This window comes from Polypterus senegalus, chromosome 8 (genome assembly GCF_016835505.1).
Source record: "Polypterus senegalus isolate Bchr_013 chromosome 8, ASM1683550v1, whole genome shotgun sequence".
Lineage (NCBI taxonomy): Eukaryota > Metazoa > Chordata > Cladistia > Polypteriformes > Polypteridae > Polypterus > Polypterus senegalus.
This window is the reverse complement of record NC_053161.1, coordinates 54,827,470-54,853,198: the sequence shown is the minus strand read 5'-3', so window position 1 is coordinate 54,853,198 and position 25,729 is coordinate 54,827,470. Positions and strand designations below refer to the sequence as shown.

Below are 25,729 nucleotides of genomic sequence, written 5' to 3'. Positions count from 1 at the left end.
TTGACACCCAGCCAAAGGGAGCCAGTAATCATTCACTAGGTGAAAGGCAAGAAGCAAATATTGTTTGATGGTATGCCTCTACTTTGCAGGGCTCAGTCTCACAACTAATCAGAAAAGAGTGTACTGCAGTCTAGTAACAGAAATCTATTAACAAAATGTCCATTTTGTTTTAATGCAGATTTATGCTATACAGTAATCCCTCCTCGATCGCAGGGGTTGCGTTCCATAACCCCCAGCGATAGATGAAAATCCGTGAAGTAGAAACCATATGTTTGTATGATTAGTTTTATATATTTTAAGCCCTTATAAACTCTCCCACACTGTTAACATTATTAGAGCCCTCTAGACATGAAGTAACACCCTTTAGTCAAAAGTTTAAACTGTGCTCCATGACAAGACAGAGATGACAGTTCTTTCTCACAATTAAAAGAATGCAAATATATCTTCTCTTCAAAGCAGGATTCTCAGGAGCAGAGAATGTCAGAGAGAGAGTGCGAGAGAAAAGCAAACAATCAACAAATCAATACATGCTTCTAAGTATGCCAAAGCACCGCAATAAAGCGGCATTTTTTAGAGGAGTGTCCGTATCCCCTAGGCAAACAGCCTCTGTGCAAACAGCCCCTCTGCTCACACCCCCTCCGTCAGGCAGAGAGAGTGAGGGAGACAGAGAAAAGCAAACAATCAAGCACCATGCGGGAAGCACATCGTATATCATTGAGGAGTTTTATTTAATATGTAATACATGCTCTGATTGGGTAGCTTCTCAGTCATCTGACAATAACGTCCCTTGTATGAAATCAACTGGGCAAACCAACTGAGGAAGCATGTAGCATAAATTAAAAGACCCATTGTCCGCAGAAATCCGCGAACCAGCGAAAAATCCGTGATATATATTTAGATGTGCTTACATTTAAAATCCAGCGTTGGAGTGAAGCCCTTGAAAGTCGGCGATGTAGCGAGGATTACTGTACAGTAGATATGTTGAAACAGTGTGGCTCAACAACTTGTGTTCATAACAGTCTTAACGGACTTGTGTTAATTATGGATGTCATTTACTTCATAGCACATCAACATATTCTCTTAGTTGAGAAGTAGTTGACCACAACATTTAAATTTAAAATAAACTTTACTGGAGTTTATGTTGTAATGTGCCCAAATCTTGATCTGACACCCAAAGAAATAATGAAGGCTTAAAATAAGAAACACTACAAGCCACATAACAGAATTAATAGCATTGAATTCTGCTTTCTGTTGTCATCTTGATCTGGAATAGAGTAGCAATGACTATTGCAATATTTTGTCTCTATAGATTTATTTTGATTATAGGAATGGGTTTCATATCTCTGCTAGAAGGAGAAGTAACACAAAAGTAATCTACTATTTGTGATGCATTGCATTTTATAATAAGTAGCTATATAACATGTTTTAATTTCTTCTTTTAAGTAATGAGTAATGTAGCCAAGTTAATTTTATAAGTAATATTTCCCAGCACAGGCCCCATGTAAACATTTTTTCTGTATCTGAATATGTTGTTAATAAAAAAGCATCCCTTGAACAGCCAGTGTAAATAAACTGGTCTGTTTAAGCAACAAACTGATTAACTAGAAAAACAATTGTCTTTATTCCCATCTTCATATTATTGGCAGAACCAATGAATGTGCTAGACTAATTTGCATTGTGATTGGTTCAAAAAAAAAAAAAATTGTGTCGTTGACCTATTAGTGTTTCACTGTTTATTCAATTGTTTATTTTATACAAAACTGTTCAATAAACTAACTGGAATAATTCAGTATGCACAGGCAAGTGACTCTTAAAACTATTTTGTATTAGAACTGAATTATTTCTGCTTCATAGAAAAATATTAATATGCTTGAATGAAATACATACAATTTTAATTACTATGCAGTTAATTTAAATCAAAAACAAAATAAAATAACCAGCAATTAATTGTGTATACATTTTTAATCAAACAGGTGCCCTATAAAAAACATTAACATAATTATAACTGTCTATCACTGGCTTTAATTAAGTTAAGAATTTGAAGGATACCTAACCTACCAGCCTGAATTTCAGCTTCATATACAGAAAACAGAAACAATTAAAAACAATGCTGAACTAATACAATGCATCCCATTTTGCCACATGGCCACTTCATTACAAATTCTAAAGAACGTTTTAATTCCGATTTTCTTTGTATATGAATGGCAAAGAATTATTGTGCTGTATTAAGCTGCTTTATAAATACTGTATAAAATGTGCTAGATTAAACAAATTTAACTAATATTAGAGTGTCACAGCCTAAGGGAACTGGGTATATATCCTGGTCTAGTTACTAACTGTGTGAAGACAGCGCATGTCTTGTGCACCCACTTTTTTGGGTACTGCTCTTTCACTCCCACATCCAAAGATGTGAATGCAAGGGGAATTGGTAATGCTAAACTGGCCCTGAGTTTTTTGAATGACCGAACTTGTGACTGATGTCTCCTCCAAAACTGCTTCCTGCATTGTGCCTGATGTTGCTAGGATATATTTATGTTAGGAAAATTGTTAAATGGATGGCTAATTAGACAGAGTGTAAAAAAGGCACACCTTTTGCAAAATATTTAAACTAACTTTTTATACAAATAAAAGGTGAATATTCTTTTTAATCTTAGTTTTTAAATTTTACACATAGCTGTTTTGTTGAAGGGTGGCTACAGTTTGCGCAACTGCCCTCATGAATGCAATTGCTCTGAGTTTGAATACTATACTCCATTACTATTTGTGTGGAATCTACTTGTTCCCTCTGTCTGTACAGATCTTTTTCTCCAGGTTGTTTGGTTTTACCCCTATGACCCAAACAAGTACAGGTTAGGTTAATTAGCAACTCTAAATTAGTTCAGTGTGAGTGAGTGGAACTGCAATGGACTGGTCCCATAAAGAAGACTGTTTTTGCCCTGTGCATGACGTTCCAGAATAAAAACTAACTTCCTGTCACCCTAGATTGGATTAAGGGGTCCTGATTGTATTTGTGTTATGCTTCATATTAGAAAATACTTTTAGGTGATAATATAAGCAGGACTGTTGAAAGAATCAAAAGATAAGAAAAATTTTCTTGTGTTTTTCAAGTTTGTAATTATTACCTGAATACTGTCTATATACTGTTTATTCTGCATTCTGTCTGTAAACCCTTTAAGAATTTTATTATGCAATTATCAATATAACATATTTAAATATTATGACAGGAGTAGAGCTGGATTAGAATGAAATCTGCAAAGAAATCAAAGTCCTTAGGCAGTCAGATATCTTTTCATAAGGTTAAAGGAAATATAAATAAATATTTACTGTGTGCTGTTGATATGGGGAAAGCTGAAGAAAACATGTTTACATACAAGTGCACCAGAAAGTAACCTAAACAATACTGTGCATTTTATTATATAAATGCTCAAACTACTCATTGATACAATTGTAATTATTACCTGTTATGATGGCAGGAATCCCCCAGCCAATGGCATAATAGAACCTCATATGCCCATGGTTGATATTCCTTACTTCAGTCAGCATGCGATAGATGTGCAGACCCTCTACAAACATCCAGGCAAAAGTGCACATGTAGAAATAGTGAAGCAGGATAGCAATCACTGTGCATACAAACTATAAGATGCAGAAAGAAACTGTGTGAGTTCAAGCAGTAATAAAAGTAAGCTAGATCACATGCTTAACGGTACAATCTATGTTAAAGATACACAAGGAATGATAGTCGACCCACACATGAGCTAAACAAATAATCTGCACTTGAACAGGAACTTGACATTAGCAGTCTACTAAGTAGTATTAAAATGTCTGATATTAGACCATATTGAAACAAATATAACTTATGGCATTTTCTTTTTTTCTTTGGGTGATCTTAAGAACATCAGTCCAAAGCAAACTACAAGGTAGGCATAGATATATTAATACCCTGAGGTACACTGAATTCAGCAATGCCAGTTGACACATGTTTCCTGGTGAAACAAAGTCTTCTGTATTTTTTAATAAATGAAAAAACAAACAAACATAGAATCAGGTAGGACTGTTAATCTCACATAACAATTGTTAAAGTATAGGGATTTGCAACCTCTCCCTAAATTTTATTGTTGCCTGACAAAGACTAATAGTTACTAGGCTTATTGCCAAATACCTATGAATTATTTCTGAATTGTGATACTTTACATGTTTTTCTATTCCGTTTACATGACTCACGCTTGGTTTATACTGAAAGAACGCTGCCAGAAAAAAGCTAAAAAAAAAAAAAAAAGCTAGCAGTAACATGCACATAGCCAAGGGGCTTTCAAAAATAACATATTATTCTGGAGCATATCAACTTTAAAAGAATCTTAATATAAAAGTATTATCTACCATCATAAAATAAGCATCTTCTTAATGGTTAAAGACACATTTGTTCTTGTGCTGCTGCAGTGTAGCACCCGAAGACTAAACAGTGAGACCAAATAACCTTTGTTCCAAGACTGTAAAAACCAACATAGCATGGCAATGCTGTAGACATGAAGGATCACTTGGATAGCACTTTAAGATTAATCAGGTGTTGAAATGTAAGGAGCTGCTGTATGGTACAAGTATGTTTACTTTGGGAAAAGTTATCCCCAATGAAACCTTTCATATCACAACTCTTGCACGTTAGCAACTTAATCTCCAACCAGTATTTTGCCGGTCAACAAAGCAGTCATTGAGATGGAAAAAAATCCCTGGGATGCTGCCATTTTTGAAGAAGAAATGTTGACAGATTATCTCATACTGCAGATATTATTCTTTCACACATCTGTCAGCATTCCTATTTGATGTGCAAAACACTATCAAAACTCTGGAAGAACTGTGTCCTACTTGTACATTTTTTGTAAAGCCATCGTATTTTATGTAATCATAAGTGCTATAGTTCTTTGGCTATAATTACCTGTGTACACTGTTTTCTAAATATATTTTTATGTATAATTATGCATTTTTTATCATAGGTGTTCTGCTTATATGAAAATAATTATTAGGAAATTAAAACATGACACTATTTTACACAGTAATTGGTGCAGATTTTAAGACACTATATAAAAAAAGGATTTATTTATGGCAACAATTCAGTGCAGTAGTGCTTAGTGCTGCTGACTCATGGTTAACAAATGTATACTGGCCTTGTATAAGTAAGAGTATGTGAGTGCCTGACGCCCTGCCTAGGTTTCCACCAGTTATTCATGACCCTCAACAGGATAAGTAGGTTGAAAAAATGGATGGTTTTATTTAGAGATAACTGACCTTAATTCAGTGATTTTTTACATTCACAGGACTTTCAGAACACTATTCCTAATGTTTTTGCCATTTCTGTCATTCACTTTAAAAAAAACCAAACTGTGTCTGATGGTGAAAACTTTGTGCTGACATTGTGGTACCCTCAAAGACTGTGTGCTGTTCTAAACAACCTGCCCTGGATTACTAAGGAGCTAAATGATCTCCTCCATGACAGCTTTCAAATACGGTGACAAAGAGGGAAGGGAAGTACTCATAGCAAGTGCTGAAGAAAAAAGCTGAGAGAAGGAAAGGAAGCTTACAAACATAAAACAGAAAAGAAACTTAATCAGAATAACATGAAGGATGTCTGGAAATGACTGGGCATAATTACTGGACGCAAGCAATCCAGGTCTCAGGTGCTAGAAGGAGATGAGGACAAAGTTAAAGCCCTAAACCAAGTTTTTAACATCTTTCTCCTCCCACTGCCACCTTCTTCCAACCAGCCTCCCCACACTATTCATATTACATCAGCAACTCCTACTTGTAAATTGGAATGACCAGTGATGAGTCCAGTTCTGACCATCAGTATAAGCTGCCCATAACTGAAGACCAAGTAAGGAAGGACAACTGAAGAAGGACAACAGTCAGTCCTTGAGTTTTTAAGGCCTGTACTGGCATACTAACACTGAGTACTTTCAGCCAACAAATTATTCCTTTATACCAACAGCAATACTCCTGCTTAATGCAAATCAGAAATTTTTCATTCTTCTTAAATGTTCTTCCTTTTTAGTCATTATTGTTTGTATTCAGATTATAGTCTGTCTAACTCTCTCTCTATTACATTTCCTGCTGGGGACAAATAAAGCTTTACCTAAATATTTAGTGTGAAATTCTAAATTCTACATACACATTATATACATTATTTATTTTCAATATCTCATGCTTAAACATTTCTAACTTGGTAAATGTAGCTGTACAATTGTAACATGTCTGACATATTTAGATTTATTTCTGAATAGCACAGTGAATTTTTCTTTGGTGTCAACAACAACAACATTTATTTATATAGCACATTTTGATACAAAAAATGTAGCTCAAAGGGCTTTACATAATGAAGAATAGAAAAATAAAAGACACAGTAAGAAAAATAAGTCAACATTAATTAACATAGAATAAGAGTAAGGTCCGATGGCCAGGGAGGACAGACATCATTGTACTAGAACATGTCTGTTTGTCATGAAAGTGTTTTATTCTTTTAGTGACTATATATATATATATATATATATATATATATATATATATATATATATATATCCATCCATTTTCTAACCCACTGAATCCGAACACAGGGTCACGGGGGTCTGCTGGAGCCAATCCCAGCCAACACAGGGCACAAGGCAGGAACCAATCCTGGGCAAGGTGCCGACCCACTGCAGGACACACACACACAAACACACCCACACACCAAACACACACTAGAGCCAATTTAGAATCGCCAATCCACCTAACCAGCATGTCTTTGGACTGTGGGAGGAAACCCACGCAGACACGGGGAGAACATGCAAACTCCACGCAGGGAGGACCCAGGAAGCGAACCCGGGTCTCCTAACTGCGAGGCAGCAGCGCTACCACCGTGCCGTCCATATATATATATATTGTGAGCTGGGGGGCTGATCGCACCCCTAGAAGATACAGACGCTCCTGGGAAAACCCTTCCTAAAAACGCTGACAGACTACAGACTTTTTCACACAGGGCCATGTAGGTTTGGATTTTTTTTCTCCCTAAATAATAAAAACCATCATTTAAAAACTGCATTTTGTGTTTACTTGTGTTATATTTGACTAATGGTTAAATGTGTTTGATGATCAGAAACATTTTGTGTGACAAACATGCAAAAGAATAAGAAATCAGGAAGGGGGCAAATAGTTTTTCACACCACTGTAGTTAAATAGCCTGCTCTTTCTTGACCGGCAGAAATCTTTACATTTCTACATTTGCAGAAAAGATCTCACACTGCAGGATAATGGACTGATTCTAAATTCCTCTGAATCATTTTGTAATCTGAAGGACATTGATAACTCTTGTGAGGGCTTTCAGAAATTCTCTTAATTTAAGGATGATGTGTTACTACTCATCCATATGATTAAAGCCAACATAGACAAAGTTCATCATAATGAGTAATGATTAGCTAATAACTTGGTGTACCTGATACAAATGGTAATCTTTGAGCCAATTGTTATGTGTTTTTTCTTTTTCTATTACATTCATTAGTTCCACTCACATTGTAAGTGGATGTTTTTCTGGCAGGAAGTTCCTGGTGTAAAGACACAATCAGATTGCCAGAGGACAAGTGAATTCTGACCTAAATCCTCCAGAACTGAGAGAGAGACAAATACTTCACATTGATAGATAGAGGAGCTGTGCATATGCCAGTGTCGTAGAGCAGGGGCCACTTGGATGCACATTTCATGTGCGTACTAAGTACAGTATTCTAAAAGATCAGTAGTCAAGGGCACCTGCACGAGTAGGTATTCATTAGAATGCTTTCGCAGAATGGTTAAATTTAAGCAAATAAGCATTTGGCAGTGACTCTCATCTTAGAGAATGAACAAGATTAAACAATTTCCCTCTGGATCAGTAAAGTTTTCCAATTTTCTGATTCTAAAGATCACAGAAATAGTGCTGGAGGTGGCGACGCTGTTTCAAAAGAACATACAGAATAGAGCTACTGCTTAATCATGCTAAATAATGGCTCACAGGTGCAGGGACTGCAGAACAATTAAAGAAACTTCTATCCTGAAGTCCATAGAGCAAATACTTGGTGTTTTAAATGGGGCCTTGGAGGTAGCGTGATCATCATTTGTTATTGTCTACTTAAGTTCTCTAGAGAACTAGAAGTGCATGAAAATTTTACTGACATTCACATAAAATGTACACCAGAGCTAATATGTTTCATACAGTTCTGGTCCTTACCTGATTATCAGTTTGATTTATTCCAATGAGGAAGACAAGCTCAGAAAAGAAGAGAGCAGCTACAAGGTTCTTATGAATGCTATGAAGATTTGATCGTAGAGTCCTGATGATGATGAGTAAAATAAATGTCACAAGCAATGCTACCAAGGATATAGATACTGTAGTATATGTAACAATCTTCAATGGAAGAACCTCCCCATGCTGAGAAAAGAAGAAGTAATGATGAATGAATACCACTATGTTTATTTTTCAGAATGATTTCAATACTAAATATTTTAATCCAAGGTAAAGGAATAAATAATAAAATTCTGCTGATTTGGGAATACATGATCTTCTTTAAAAAGCAATAATTACATTTGGATTTGGCAGAATAAAACAAAAGTTAAAGGTATACTGTACCCAACCCAAAACAATATTTTCTAATGTGTTGCTTTTCCTATGTGATTTGAAGTAATGGCTGACAAATGTTTAATGTCATGTTGTCATGGAGAATGGAGACAACATTGGTTCTTATATAATGGGACCCTTTGGTGACCAATACTGGTTAATAGGAAACACTATCAAATACATCAAAGAAAAATATCTCATGTTACTCGTGTTGCATAATCTACATTTTAAATTATCCTGTTGCATGCTCTTAATTTACAAAATGTATTTTTTGCTAAAAAGTGACCAACCAATATTTTTTTTTACTATAAATAACAAATGATTCAATAGTTTATTTCAAGATGTTGTGACCCTTTGTATAAAGAGGTACTTTCTGGTTTCTATCTTGAATGTATTTTCCACTGTCCAAAAGTACATGTTTCACTATTGAATACAAAGAATTTTCCTTTTCTGGATTAAATTTAATATTACCTCTGAGAATTCTGAAGATACAGGGTAATTTACCCTATCATTCAGAGTAGGACATACTTTTTAAACTAGGGATTCATTTGGTACTTCTCCTTTCACACATACTAGATCTACTATGTTTTGTTGATGTGGTGGTTAATCAGAACTGTATACATTCTCAGACTTTCTAAAGTACATCTGAGGACCTAACACTTTCAAATTTGTATTCAACAGCTTTCACAAAATAACATTTTATTGGTCACTTTAATTGCTTGTACACATTGCCTGGATAACACATCAATATAAATCTCAAAATCTTTTTATTTCATTTGTATCCTGTAAACAGGTGATGCTTATCTTTCTTTCATAATACATATTTAGTTTCCTTGCATGTGCCTGCACCAAACTTCATTTACTTCATTTTTAAAGATTTTTTTTTTTTTAGTTTTGAAGATTGTCCAGTTCTTATTAAATGTTTTACTGCCTCTGTTGTATTTGCTATGTCTGCAGTTTTGGTATCATTTTTGCTGTTGCACTATAATATTGTTTTAAGCTGGATATCCATCCTCTACTGGGTATGACTTTAAGTGGTCTTTTAGTAATGATAATGGTTTTTACTTTTTTTCTGTATAAACCTAAGACTATAGTTCATATTACCCTTTTTATAAGTGAAATTATTATGATTGGGTTTTAATAAATCCTTTCTATCCCTTCTGCTCTCTCTCAGGGTTCTGCAGTGACACTATAGTTATGGCTATTTTAATCTAGTTATTCTTCCTAGTTTAGTTATTACTTACTATAACTAACAAGGCCAGAATAAAATCTTTGTTGTATATCACTAAGATTACAAACATTAGCCAGAAACACAGTTTGTTTTAGAAGGACAAGCTGCATGACCAGTTCGCTTGGGGGATTTTGACATTGCTTTTTAAAATACTACAGTATTTTAATAAAAAATGTAATGTACATATACTGACACACACACACATTTATGTACAAATTACAGTTTATTGACCTTTATAGTATGTTACATTTTATTTTAACTTGATAAATTATAATTGTGTACAATATTCTGGATCTGTAAATGAAGTCAGTCAGTCAATTTCCAACCCGCTTAGTCCTGAACAGGGTCACGGGGGTCTGCTGGAGTCTATCCCAGCTAGCATAAGGCAAAAGACAGGAACAAACTCTGAACAGGGTGCCGGTCCATTGCAGGGTGCCTACAGACCTACCACACACTACGGCCAATTCACCTAACCTGCATGTCTTTGGACTGTGGGAGGAAACCACAACAGCCGGAGGAAACCCACACAGACATGGGAAGGACATGCAAACTCCATGTTGGGAAGACCCAGACTGCAAACTCAGGTCTCCTTACAGAGAGACAGCAGTGATACCACTGCGGCACTGTGCTGCCTTGTAAATGAAGTGTCACATAAAAAAAATTTAATTAAAAGAGCTTATAACAGTTGCTGTGTTCATGCTAACAAAAACAAATTTGCCTACAGGGAATTACTGAATAAATGTTGTTGCAGTATACTGCATTTGTAGGTTTTAAAGTATTGTTGGTAATGATTGTTAAATTAAGCAGACAACAGCACATTCTTAAAAACAGATGTTTTTATACAAAACTTACTTCTCTTTTGGAGATATCCATGAGTACTGCAAAACTGGTCATGTGATTGCAATGACAGGTAACATGTGTTGTGTTCCTGGAGACAAGCTCACAGCCCTTAGAAGACCATCCTCCTGTTCCACCGATGCTGCCAAATATAATTAAGCAAACATTTTGTTTAAAAAAAAAAAAGTTAAGATCTAGCCAGTTACAGATGTAATTTTTTTTTTGTTTCCTCTATGGATATTCCTTATATGAAAGGTATCTGTAGACTAGATACCACCAACAAGGGTCCATAAATCACATAAAAGTTCTTCAGGTCAAATAAGAAGTTACAATCAGACTGCCTTCACCAGAGATCTTCTTTCTCCCCTTAGGTAAGTAAATACTGTATTTCTTCGCATAATATACAGTATATACAATAATAATATTTCCCTTTAGTTAAAGTTATACAAAAGTATTTCCAGCAACAAATAACAGCATGCATTAGCATAGTAAGATTAATATACTGCACAATACAGAGTCAATCTGGATATTCACTGCAATATACCTTTGTCAATTAACAAAGAAGTCATTAGCAAAATAGATTTTTAGTATAAAAGAGAAAATGCAAAATTTGTCGACAAGTTTGAGCCATTGTAACATAAATACTTTTTTATAAGTGTGACATCTAGTTCCAAATGCTGCCACACACATTAAAAGATAAAAACAAAGATAAAATACATAAAAATCACATTCTTCTAAAAAAATTTTCAAGTGAAATATTATGCCATATGAAAACTGTATATTAAACTTTAACATAAATAATCAAAATAAAAGCACTGACCAAATGCTGGAACCACTAACCTAACACTCAGGTCTTAATAAAACCCTGGACTATTTTTCTTTGATAAAAGGGTTAATTAACTCACATATTACTACATACTACTAATTGATGCAACACCTGTCTTGTTTCAGAATCTCTCATAAATGCTTGAATGGTTTACAATCTGCTGTCTAAGTAGTCTGAGACATATGAATGAGCTTATTGCCAAATCAGTGGGTGAGGAGGTTGATTGTACATACTCCTTGAATAGTGAAATTGTCATTCTTGTAACACAGCCCTCTTGCAAAGAATGCAAGTCTATCACTCCGGATTAAGATGATCACTTTGACACATTACTCAATGATTAGGTATAACATTTTTTCACAAACCATGTGAGGAAAAACCATCATTACTGAAGCATAACTCTCCGTCCAACAACTTTTGCTGTGTGCAGTACAGTTTGTGTACTTGTCTATTTGAGGAGAACAATGGGGAAGAGTACTGAATCTGACTATATCATATTTCAACATGGCCCAGATGTCCAGTGTGTGTGTTGTTTTCATCACTGTTTTTGCAAACAAGTACTGACAGAAGTAAAGCATGACCTGGGTATCAATATCAGAATATTCTATTTCATAGTGTAGAAGTCTTCAGCAAAATGTCCAAAATGAAATTTGCATTAGGCTGGTATAAGAATTTTTCATTTGCTTATTATCTCTGAATTAATCACTATTTATCAAAAAATTTCAAGTTGTGTTGCTTTTTTTATTTTTTTACAAAAAAAACCTGAGCATACTGCAGTGTTATTGGCTTAATTAACACAGGTTGGAAGAACATCCTATAGTATAAATACAGTTTGTGTCTTTCACCTAAGTAAATCTACTTTTTCTAGACCATTGCTTCCAAATTAAAGGAGTACTTAAAACAGCTGTCAGATATGTTAAAATTTACATAGCAAAGGGGATAACCACCATTTTACAAATATCCCTTTAATCCGATTAGCTCTGAATGCAATTTATCTCACATGCCCCAACCTTTACCACAAAACTACTACTACTTACGCAATTGAGTGATTCCAAAAAACACAGACAGGCTTGGTCCTTTCCTCTGTTTCCAATAGAGTGTAGTCCAGTGTGATGGGTTGATCTAGCTGACTGGGTAGAGGATCCCCTTCACTGTGGACTGTGGTGCTCACAATGGGAGTATTAATGACAGGTCTTGTGGGTAACCTATAAGGGTTTAAGGAATGTTAATTTTTTTTTGCCTAATATTTGTCCTGGCATCTTTTTAGTAAAGACATGTTATTCTGCTATGTAGAACATGGGCTTAACCATACTTATTGTTTACTTATGGATCTGGTGAATAAATGTAACAATAAAGTATTTAAAAATAAGTGTTATAATAATCCAGTTGAAGTGAGGTCAAGGTTAAGGGCTGAAAATCTTTGTTGTCATCTTGTGTATGATACATAGGGGTTCATACATTTCTTTCCCTTTTGGTCATAGTGAGATATAAAAATATTAAAATTACTTCTTTACATTTTTATAAACTGTGTAAGACCAAACTGTCAAAATACAATACGCAGAATTTAAAGACAAATACAGTTAAAAAATATCCTATTAACTGTGAGCAATAAACAATATACAACTGGATGATAACAAACAACACATGGAGAAATGCAGACAGCAAATAGGGAAACAGAAGATAAAACAAACTTATTGAAAGAAAACTAGGGGGGCTTAGCTCGCAAACCCCTGTGTTTGGTTAATCGGATATACAATTTTAAAAGCTGTCTTTTTTTCTTTGGAATTGTTTCAATTTCATTATTTGCAATTTTACTTTAAAGCGTCATTAAAAACAATATTTGGAATTACTTTTTCTTAAAGATTGCATTGAATTTTAATTCCGTTTGTGGAGATACATTGTGACTACGCAACATATAACTCCCCGTGAGTGAATATTGTTTCTTTTTCTCTAATAAATAATCTTTTCGTAATGTTTGTCCCTGTGATTTGTTAATTGTCATAGCAAAAGCTATTCTCATGGGAAACTGTAAACAATTTAATACGAATGGTATCAAGGTCTCCTTTGGTGTCTAATGTTATTTGCAGAATATACCTGTATACTACATTACCTTTCTTGTCGCCTGTTAAAATTTGCATCACTTCTCCATGACCATAAATATATACCTGACCGAATTGTGTTTTCTTTGAAATTAAACTTGTCATTGCTTTAACTGTTGTGGGACAACAGATTCTCACAGCGTATGGTCCGTTATTGTATAAATCTATGTTTTGTACATTGAATGATGCGAAGGCGAAAAGATTATTATAGACTTGTATATTTTGCCTGTAGTGTTTGTGGATTCTGTGGTGGGCTGACGCCCTGCCCGGGGTTTGTTCCTGACTTGCGCCCTGTGCTGGCTGGGATTGGCTCCAGCAGACCCCCATGACCCTGTTTTCGGATATAGCGGGTTGGGAAATGACTGACTGTGGATTTCACTTTCCACAAACATAAAATCTTTTAATTCTCTTGGATACGCCTCCTCATTGTGCAGAAACACTACTTTTCCCTGATGGCAACACGAATTAGACGATCTACAAGTCTCTGACTTAAACTTCAAAGCCTTACAATATTTCCATACTTCTGACACATCACCCATGTCCATATATATTTAATCCCTATTCGCCTTTCTGTAATTTTACCGAGTAATAATTTCTCTTTTTCAGCACTAATGCGATCTTTATCTTTTTTTGATACTTTTGAATTTTTCTTCTTTTATATTCTGTAACTTGCTCTGTATGTATATTGCACCTACGTTTTTTTGTCTTTTGAATTCCACTGTTTTCATTATCTCTTTGCTGCTCTGCATGTGTTTCACTCCCTCGTTTTTAAACCTCTTTATGACATTTTACTTTGTTTTCTACACTTTGCCTTTTATTTCTGACCTCGCTTTGTCCTGCTTTTTTTTTTCAATCACACCTGGTCCTGATGATTAATTTCCTTTTGTTTACACTAATGCAATCTTTACTATCTTTTTTTTGATACTGTAGTGACCTCCACGTCCGGCTCGAAAAGAAACAAAGTAAAAAAATCAGACCGGCATAATAAAGTCTCACAAAAGTTTTACTTGAACAATCGGCGACTTCGTAACCCCAAACACAACCTTCTAGCACCCTCTCCAACCCCTCCTCCCCCGGGTCTCGAACCCCACTTGCCACATCAATCAATACCCCGCTATCAGTCTTCCGTGCTGTACTCCGCCATCCCTCAATTGGACCTAACAGTCGCTTAAAAACAAAAAGGCTTCAACCTGGCTGGGACACTACAATACTTTCGAATTTTACTGCTTTCATATTCTTTACCTTTCTCTGCATGTGTATCGCACCATTGTTTTTTTGAGCCTTTCGAATTCCACTGCTTTCATAATCTCTTATCTGCCTTTTTTTCTCTCCAATGCTTTTGTGTCTCTTTTCTCCACGCTGCTCTTTCTTCTTTGCTTAGTTGTTGACGTTTCATTTAGAACGTATTGTCCTTATACGCTGTCACACACGTGTGCATGGGAGGCAGCTAATGGGCTTGAGTAAGGGCAGTTCTGAAACATACCGTGATGTGGCAGAGTGCACTGACTTTTTCTCCATTGCCTGCAGACCACTCACGGGAGACCCCACCTGGTGCTCTGGACGTCACTTCCGGGACCGAGCCAATGGATAGAGAAATTGCCAGCTCCGGCCCCTGTGATGTCACGTCTGGGCTCGCACCAATGGCAGAAGACCCTCACAAGCCCGACCCCTTTGACTTCACTTTCTGTCATCCCCTTTAAAAACCTCCAACTTTTCCCTATTTCCCTCAGTTCTGTATTGGACTCGGTTTTATGCACAGCAGTGCTATCATTTAAAGACAATATGCAGCCAGGAAACCAAATTATACGGGTGGCTGCCCCAAACCTGGCTATGTCTCATTGTGGCTTTTGTGACAATGCTTCATATGAGCTGAGAGCACAGGATCTGTGTGTGCTACGTGCCTTTACACGACTGAGTGTTTTGCTGCCCGTGAGTCTTATTTTATATCGGTAGGGCAAGAACCTCATGTTCCACGTCCCCGCGAGACGGTCCTGGGACAATCTATTGGCACCAAGTCTCATGTTTACGGTCCCCGCGAGACGCTCCATGGCCAGTCTCTTTTGTCTTGCAGGTCTTTTAAGTGTCTTCCAAGAACTTCTGAGAAGATCATGCCTGGTCACCCTGCTATTCGTTTCCAAGATTTTTTTTTATAATACAGAGATAATACAGGTAATGACTTTCACCACATATTTTAGTCAGCATGTCAAGAAAAAAAATGTTTGGCTGTACAATGTTCATTTTTGTATTTGCACCAACAAGCTAACTGTTTTTTAGTAAAGACACTCCAAATTATATCCTGGACAACAGCTTTGCTTGAATAAAAGTATGTCAAATTACTATTTATTGGGAGGAAAACAGTAGTTACACAAAATGGTAACACATTGTGATGTCTTAGAATATAGTGCTTCCTGTTTGCATGTGGAACGTGGAAATTCCATGAAGCAAGCACGACTTCATAGCATGAAAAATGTAAACAAGTATGAAACTAAAACAGTTAAGTAAAAGTAACAATTTACTGTTAATGTAGCCCTTACCCAAGAATAACCTAAAATGTTATAATGTTCACCATTATTTTTATTTCTAGCATTAAAGGTTTATCTGGAACTGAATTTATGTTATAAGCTTTACTAGCAGCTACTTACTACTAACAGCAACAGCACACATTTTGAAAACTTTGCAAATAAAATTACTAGCATAAAAATGCAAAACTATTACAATAGTTCACTAAATCGTTATGTATTTTTAAAGCTTTTAAGCTCAAAGACTTTCAGTTTACCTGTCTTTGCCACATTATGCTAAGTAGTAGAATGAATTATTCAATTTTATGAGTGAAATTCAAAACAATGTAATGCCCAGTGTATTACTGTTAGCAAACAAAAGCTTTATGCAAATTATACTAACTGTATATAAATCTTTTACCAATAACATGCAATAATAACCACTGGTCATTATTAACTGTGACCTGATACACCAAAACATTTACAAACAATAATGAATATGTATAAAACACTATATATAATGAATTATCCTCTGTGCAATTGAACATTAAAGCATAAGAAAATGTGTTGTTTTAAAAAAAGACAAAATATTCATTTATGTCTGGTTAGCTAATAAGAGAATGTTGTAAGGGCTGCAGGCGAAAGAACAAAATAAAGAAAGAAAAATATTTAATGAATATTTGTTAGTAGGGTTCATTAAAGATGGTAAAGACGAAAACTGAAATTTAAGATGGAGATTTATAATTTTATCCTTAAAGCAAGTATGTGGTACTAAAGAGAAGAAAGGCACAATGAATTAGATAATGCATTAGTTGAAAGCTGAAATACTTAAATACATGGCCTACCTTAGACTCCTCCTGTCAGGATCATAGCGCTCTGGCAGGAGTTGTCCAAGTGACCTGTAGATGATCACCATTGCTACTATATGGGCAGAGGCTGTATCCTGGTGTCTTTTCTTTCGCTTGGCAGAGGGGTCATCTGTATCTGGAGAATTTGTCTTTGCTGGCATTTCTTTGGGGTTTACTTAATAAAAACAATGAGAATCAAAGTACATTCATGTTACTTAATTGTAACCTCCTTAAGTATTGCAGTATCAAATTAAAAGCAAAAATAATGGTTGTCAGTTAATACTTAATGGTTTTCATTAGAAGAATATCTATCATAGCTGGTAATCTGAGAAAAATTATTTCTGAGTGTTCACCTTTGTTTTCTGGTAGTCTGAAGACAGCATCTGGAAAATACACAGTGGATTTAAGATCTTTTGGATATTCTTGCCTAATTTCTTCAAACTTTGGAATTTTGGCACTCACTGGGTTAGAGCTGTCCAGAAAATCAACTGCAATAACTAAAATAAATAAATAAATAAATAAAAGCTAATAATAACCAGAAGACTTTGTCTTTAAAATCTACCTGCATTTGTCATTTATTAGAATATTATGTCTTACTCATATTAGGTGTTACAATAGTAAACGGCTTTAGGTATGTCTTCCTCATGTTTTGAGCCACGTTGTTGGCATATTGTTCAAAATGTTTCAGAAGATGAGCTGTACCACCCTCTGTTCTCTGAATCTGATCCCAGTGTTCTTTATTTGTGGGGTCTAGGATAGCACTTCCAGCCATAATTAAATTCTGAAAAGGAATGCATAGAAGGTTATAATCAGTATTTAGTAAGTCATCTTATCAGCTCTTGCTAAATTAATACTAAATAGTGAATATTGTACAAGAATGCTCAAAAAAAGTGCCACCTGAGGCTTTATGTCCCACTTATCATTAGCCAATGATATACAGGATATACAGAGTCCATATGCATGTTGAGAAAGCCATTAACAAGTTAAACTGGGAGAAACTATTATGAATACTGAAGAAGACAGGAAAGGAAAGGAAAGAATAAGTTTATTTCCAAGTCACCAAATTCCACATTACATTTGTCAAAACAAGGAAACATTAAAAGCAGAACCTGGAGAAGCCAGGTGAGGCATAACTGTGCTCAATTAAAATTTCTGTTATCTACTATTCAAAAAGGTATGATATTATTTAAAAAGGTAGAATGAAGAGATGAAAGGATATCGAAGGAGGAGTAAGGGTAGTAGCTACTGAAGAATGCAACTATTGTAAATAACCCAGAAGCTATTTTTGCTAAACAATATAGAAAATATATTTAGAAAGTATGGCATTTCATAAATGTTCTTGAGGTGGGAAGGGTATGGTGTGATGGCAGACCAACACAAAAATCTTGCATCACTCAAGAACAGCTATGTCTGCTTTAATGAAATTTAGTATCTGCATTATTGTAAATGCAAATTAAAAGATAGGGTTTATGAAGTTTCAGTTTCATTATAGAGTCTTAATAAAAGAGCAAATACCAAATAAACCATATCTTACTACATATATAAATACACTATTTTTATTGTTATTATTATTAAATCAGATGAGTGGATGTTCATGAAATTTTGCATGTATGTTAACCCCAATTTAACATCTAGAAATTATTGCAATTCAAACATTTAATCATAAATAGGGGTACAATAGATAGAACAACACAAAAATCAGTAGTTTTTACTCAGTTTATATGATATATCAATGATTCAGTTATCTAGCTAGCCATTCGGTTTATTAATTTGGGATTAAACAGCTACTCATGAAGACACAGTAAAAAAAAAAGTACCATTCATGGTTCCAACCCAGAAAGGAGTTACTGCAATTACATAATTCAATCATACACAAAAAGAACAAATTCTCAACTCATGAGAGCCAAGAAATTGATAGTCATTTGAAAGATATTGTTGAAAATTCATGGGACACTTCAGCCAGGAATGACAAAAGCAGTGGCGGCTGGCCAATAGAGGGCGCTAGGGCGCCGCCCTCCCTGAACCACACACACAAAATAATAATTATATAAATTATTTAAATGTATAATTATATGATGTGATATATTAGAAAATCTTCTGTAAAAATAAATGTTTTCACCATCACCATATAACTTCTCTGCCTGTCAGCACGTCTCAATTTCAGCTGAGGGGCGATCGAGATATCGCCCAAAGGAGGCGGGTCTTTGTAGAATTTAGTCAAATGCTGATTCAAGATATAAATATATTCAAGATGTGACATAAAATTTAGCCAATCAGCGTCCTCAAATCTTAACTGAAATGGGCGATTTTTCTGTCGCCCCAAGCAGCTAAAATCAAGGATGGTCTGTAGTGGCGCAATTTTCAATTAACATTACGTGACAATGGTGGACTCAGGTGTTGTTAATTCCGGACACGAACCCAACTCTGTTCAATCTCTACTCCAATATCCGTTTGAGAAGAGAACTTTGGCAGAAAAACTGAAGGTAAAGGAGCTGGGTCCAGATCAGCCTAACCTCTTAATCAGACAGCAGATAAGCGAAAAGGGAAGAAGTACACGAAGCTACTCTTCCAGTTGGTACACCAAAAGGCCTGGCTATGTGGATGCGTTTCTGCTAATGCCTTATTTTGTTTCCCGTGCTTGTTGTTTAAAGCAACTGGGACAGATCCTGCTTGGACAGTTACGGAGTGAGAGATATGAAGCACCTGTCCGAGAAAGTAAGAAAACATGAGAACACCAGGACACACATGGATAATTCCGTCAAACTAGCCATTTTGGGAAGAGTAAACATCGCTACTCAGTTAGACGACGGTCACAGGATTGCGATAAGAAAACACAACGAGGAGGTAGATAAAAATCGGTATATTTTATCCAAGATAATTGATTGTGTTAAATTTTGTGGGGCTTTTGAGTTGGCCTTGCGTGGGCACGATGAGACTGGCTCGTCAGACAACCCTGGCATTTTTAAGGGTTTAGTGGATTTTGTTGCCTCGCTAGACAGTGTGCTAGACAGTGTGTTCCTGTACAAATAAGAAAAAAAAAAGATGCAGTTTTTTTTTTTTCCCACCACAGTTATTTTCCTGTACATGGTTGTCCTCACATTTGTCGTGTGTGTGTGTATATATATATATATATATATATATATATATATATATATATATATATATGAAATAATTGATCAGACATGATTTAATAATGTTCTTTAACTTTGTCTGCATTGCAATAAATCATATTGCTTTGATTTGTGAAGAATTGTTTGAGAAATTGTTTGCTGTACCACAGCCCCACCTCAAAACATTTTCACCAGCCGCCACTGGACAAAAGGGTCAGCATTTAAAAAAACACATAAATATTTTCTTTCTTACCTTAACCCATTACACAGATATACCCAGACAATGGCTGGTGCGTTGGTTAGTACTAAATGAAATACAGAAAACAGCTGAAAGGGATCATGAGGCCAGATGAAAGGATGAACAAGGCTGTATAAATTTGACTAAAGAAGCCAATAGATGTCAGTATTTGACAGTGTCCAAGACAGATTGTAGTTTAATGGTGACAAAGTATATAAAAGTTCACATTGCCCACCTCATTGAAATCCACATCTTTTGTTGCAGCCAGGTCAAAACCCTGCTGTTTGCTCTCATACTGGAGAATTTGCATTAACAACTGGTAAGCAGTCTTAACATCATTTCCATAGAAACGATCAGTGTGCTTTGTTGCGTTCCTCAGTATCTTGGCAATATTTAATGACTTGTCACCATCCATTTTTGTTTCATTGCGGAACATCTTCTCATTCTGCTCAGAATGAAAGAGAAGAAAAAATAATCTTTAATTTTATTACCAGTGAAATCAGAAAACATACGCCAGTTGCCAGGCTCAAAAATAATTTTACGTGTTCAGTATGCATTATATTAAGTAAGAAACAGAAAAAACATCTGACTCCTTCTCTACATTATTTAAACTGAACTGTAAAAATTCATAATTCACCCTTAACTTTAAAGGAATACTCCAACAAAAATATTTTTTATATGTTACTTACCTCATGTAGTCTCATGTTTTCATGAGGAAATTACATATTGAAAATTCAAACTCAGTGGAACCCTGCAGTGCCCAGTTCTGGATAACGGCAATTGATGTGAAAAACAACTATAGAAAAATGAAAACAAAAGCCAAAATGTGCCAGACGTGTGCATTTTTTGTTAAAATATTATTAACACCTACTTCCTGAAAACTCCGTGGTGAAGATCAACAGGAAAGATGATGTTTCCACAATTAAAACAGACAGTGTTATGGGAATGACATCATCATTTTCAATCTTCAACATGGAGTTTTCAGGAGGTAACTGTTAATAATATTTTTACAAAAAATGCACACATTTTGCATTTTTGGACATACAAATGGATATCTAACATATGTGTTATGTGAGAATTTCCTTTCTTTTTTTCATGGACATTTTTCACATCATTTGCCATTGTCCAGAACTGGTCACCACAGGGTTGTATTAAGTTTCAACCTTCATTATGTAATTTTTCTATGAAGAGATTTTCTCATCCACCACTACAAACTACATGGGGTAAGTGACATCATCTTTGGGTAGAATAATCCTTTAATGACGAGCAGAAAGAAGAGGCAGGACATTTTTCTTGTAATGGCATTATTATTGAGAGATTAAGAAAAACCTTAAGTCTGTCCCTTCTCTAATTGGAGTGAATAGTTACCATTAGATATGATGGCTTAGACTTTTTAGGTATTCACTTACACAACTGTATGCTGATGATAAGATTTAGATTATACTGCTAAAGAAAGCCACTGAACTGAAGGCAGATTATGTACAGTATGTCATTTTTTTTAAATTAAGATAAAACTTAGTGGTCTCTATCATTTAATGAATAATTAAAAGAACAAGGTAATTTTACACATTTTATATCCAACACTGAAATGTCACAATTGTTTGTTAAATTATACAATTCATTACATATAGGCCTGCAGCTGACTGGGCATTATGCATACCATAGTTTTTAGCTCAGAAAAGGTGATAGTAGTGCAGTTGAAGAGCTCTGGTCGTAGCCAGCCTTTTTCCTCATTGCAATGCCGGACTGCTGTTCCTATAGAACAGAACAAAATACGTTAGCCAAATTTAAGAATAACCCACTCTCATCCCGAATGAAACCCTTAAAAGACTATAACATATGTCATTTAAAATATGCTGAACAGACATACACAGCATTACCTGTTACACAGTAGTCAATCAACTTAAAGAAGTCTCTGTATTAATTTAATTGAAGCCATGATATACAGTAACTGGTTACTCAAACTTCAGAAGGGTTTGGCAACAGCCCAGTTTTTGAAGAGGCCAGTTTTCCTCTGACTAGAAGTGTAACAAATTGTAAATGGAGCAATAAAAATGAGTAATTCTACTCATCTCAACCAATTCATGGTGTTGTTTACTGGTCATACTATGATGGTTTCCTTTAATGACAGAACACAGTTTATTACTGAAATAATTTGCAATGGGCTATTTTATTGTTGATGCCCAAATACAACATTTTTACAATTGTTTCATCTCACTGATTCCAACTTGGTACAAATATGTTGAACTATGCATGTGACTACAACTTCCTTGTCTAAAAAGGAAACAGCTGTACAATCCACCTCACAAGCATCAGAGTCCATTAGCTGTCACATCAGAGCAAACTCACTTCAGGGTAGGTTCTTCTGACCTCATATCAAATACACGTAAATCAACATTGGCAGGATGGCAGTGGGGATAACTACTTCTGGTACTGTTCTATAGTTAAAGGTACTTTGATATTATTTTTAAGCTACCAGTACCCCTTCTATGTATTTTTTCTTGAAGTATTTAAAAGGTTACTTAAAGGCACACTAAGGCCGGAGTTACACTTCACGCGACGTGAAGCATGCTGCAGCGGATACTCCTGCTACGCAAGCGTTGTAGTGTTTATTCTTGCGCGCGTACTTTACGTAAATCTGGAGGAATCCACCAGGCGGCAGTGCGAGATATTATCGCGGTGAGAACATGTTCGGCTTCGCGTCGCGTTAATTTCTGAGGACCTGCTCAGAGGATACTTGAAATGAACGCTGGGAACGCGTGGCAGCCATGATGTGGGCGCGTACGCGTTCTGAGCGTGAAGTATAAATGAGCCCTAACGCGACGCGTGCGCGAGTTGCAATACCAGCAAAAAGTCGGGGGTTTGGGGGGGGGTTGTGCAGTGTGCTAAAAGTCGGAACGTGACGGCAGAGTCTCTGTTTACTATCTACATGTGACAGCAAGCCTCTATGGAGATCCTTCGGGGATCGATGTGCGCACTTTGCTGTTTGATGAATGGCTCAAATACAGCACTATACATTATGTTGCCGATGTGAAGTTGCAAAAAAAAATAAAAAATAGACAGCACAAAAGATGGTATATGAGACTTTTAAAATGTATCGTGTCATTTATATATGTCTTTTTTTTTTTTTAATTTTTGCAACTTAACAACAGCAACATAATGTATAGCGTTATATTTAAGTCACTGAGAAAAAAATAAAGGACACGGTGAAAACATGTATTTTGTGATTAAAGTGGAAATTTCGGCTTTAATCTCGAAATGTCCACTTTAACCTCGTAGTTTACTTTATCATTAAAGCAGACGGTCGTAAACGTCATCCCAGTTTTTAATCACTACAAGCTTCTTGGACCTGACAGCAGGTAAAGTAAAACAATAAAAAATAGATGGCACAAAAGACGGTATGTGAGACTTTTAAAATGTATCGTGTCATTACGATCGGGAATATGTGACGCTTGAATATAAAAGCACCACGAATGCATCTGTATGTCGGCATTTTGCTTCAGCAGCGGAAAGCAGCAATAGATCGCCAAAGAGAACAAATTAAATGTATGATATTCCAACTCTCTGCACATTTAGAATCTTTAGATTTATACTTGATATCACTTTCATGATGAAATGATTTAAAATGTGTATGTTACATTTTACATATAATTTCGTTTAAATAATGAATACCGTTAATAAATACACACATGGGGGAATAATTACACACATGGGGGTGTCACGGTGGCGGAGCGATAGCACTGCTGTCTCGCAGGGAGTTATGTTGCTGGTATTTCCTGCTTGTATTCCACACTGTGCTCCGGTTTCCTTCCAAAGATATGCAGATTTGGGGATTTGGTGCCGCTAAAATGACGCTAGTGTATGTGTGTGCTTGTATTCACCTTGCGATGAGCTGAGGCCTCGTCAAGGGACTGTTTCTCACTCGTACCCAGTGCTTCCTGGAATGGACACATACATCCCTGGATTTATGGATTTAATCAATAAACATCCTTTTCAGAGATATTGCGGTAAGGTGTTATCGGAATTTAATAGGTGTTTTAGGCAATTCACAACACAGAGAAGCGTGAAATGAACGCTGGGAACACGTGGCAGCCATGATGCGGGCGCGTACGCGTTCTGAGCGTGAAGTATAAATGAGCCCTGAATACAAAGACCTGCTACATTTCTTTCAGTTTTGCTTTCTTTACTTTGAAGGCAAGCACACCCCTCAAGGCTCATAGTTACAATGTATCAGGTAGTGCAACTACAAAACATGTTTTTCCTTACAGAAACAGTCATGCTAATTTATTAATATCTGTAATTGTTGTAGATCTGATGCGTGAATAAATTCAAAGCAAATTCTACAGAACAAGTTAGAATTATTTTTTTTATTATCCTGATCTCCTTTAATCCCCAGAACACCCTGCCCTCTAGCTGTCTTTGATTAGCTAGTCTCCTCTGTACTTAAAGTCACTATTATGATACATAACTGGGTTAAAAAAAAAAAAAAAAGCTCTGCTTATTTTCACACAAGTATCTATTCTCATAATATACAATATGTCCTAACACTGAGGCAGAAATAAGGCCAAATTTTCTTTTTTTAGCAGACAGGCTTAATCCCTTACATGCTTACTTTTAACTTTATAATATATTTGCTTCTGTACAAAGTCATCTAGTTGACACCTCTGTCTCCGTTATGTAAATTACAGTTTTACACCTTGAAAAATTGTATGGATTATGGTGTTTCCCTAGTTTTATGTTTGTTACATTGCAATTTTATTTCTTTCCTCTGTTATTACCTGGCACTTACCAAATTCTATATATTTGAAATGTGCCATTTCTTGTGAGGACATAATATTTTTAGGACACTGTTAAAATGTTGATATAGTAATTATTTAAATGTTTATTCATACATTGTGCTCTATAAATAATAAAACTTAGATCAATGATTTTGGGTTAAAAATTTACTAACATTTTTAAGTAACACAAAAAAATGGGTCTTTTGTCATTCTCCTTTTCATTTAGTTATCCACATGAAAACCATAATCCAGAACAGATTAAGCAAATTTTGAAATTAGAAGGATTGAAGGCTGTCCATATGATTTCATTTAATTATCTTATCCAAGTGGTTGTGCTGTTTAAGTTTATGGAGTTGTTTTCATAGCTCAGCACCAGCTTCCTATTATTTACATTTTGTTCAATTTAATTTAATGGCAAGGCAGAGTGTAAGTATGCAGTAGTCAGTAGTCTGTTTATATGATACAGAAGCCTTCAACTAAAGTACATTTCTTACAGAGTTGTTTTTGTTATTATATTTGTTTGTTTACTTGTAATATGGTCAAATAAATGACTCATTTATATTTGACCAATCTGTGCGTGGTCTTTTCTAGTTCAAGTTTATGCTAAAAGAATCTTCTAATTATTTATTTGTTCTTTTTTTGCAAGGTTTGAC

At 35.5% G+C, this 25,729-nt stretch overlaps 1 protein-coding gene across 5 annotated transcripts in view; it reads right to left on the bottom strand.

Annotated features, from left to right (window-relative positions):
• The window catches only part of celsr1a (cadherin EGF LAG seven-pass G-type receptor 1a), a 265,136-nt gene that overhangs the window by 37,790 nt on the left and 201,617 nt on the right, over window positions 1-25,729 (bottom strand). For all 5 annotated transcript variants that reach the window (XM_039761083.1, XM_039761082.1, XM_039761084.1 and 2 more), the window contains 9 exons: window positions 21,959-22,053; window positions 20,534-20,743; window positions 17,548-17,731; window positions 17,304-17,447; window positions 16,948-17,125; window positions 12,543-12,710; window positions 10,698-10,824; window positions 8,228-8,428; window positions 3,459-3,633 (listed from right to left, as the gene is read on the bottom strand). In XM_039761083.1, the coding sequence (XP_039617017.1) occupies window positions 3,459-3,633; window positions 8,228-8,428; window positions 10,698-10,824; window positions 12,543-12,710; window positions 16,948-17,125; window positions 17,304-17,447; window positions 17,548-17,731; window positions 20,534-20,743; window positions 21,959-22,053 (1,482 nt within the window). The remainder of the gene's footprint in view (window positions 1-3,458; window positions 3,634-8,227; window positions 8,429-10,697; window positions 10,825-12,542; window positions 12,711-16,947; window positions 17,126-17,303; window positions 17,448-17,547; window positions 17,732-20,533; window positions 20,744-21,958; window positions 22,054-25,729) is intronic.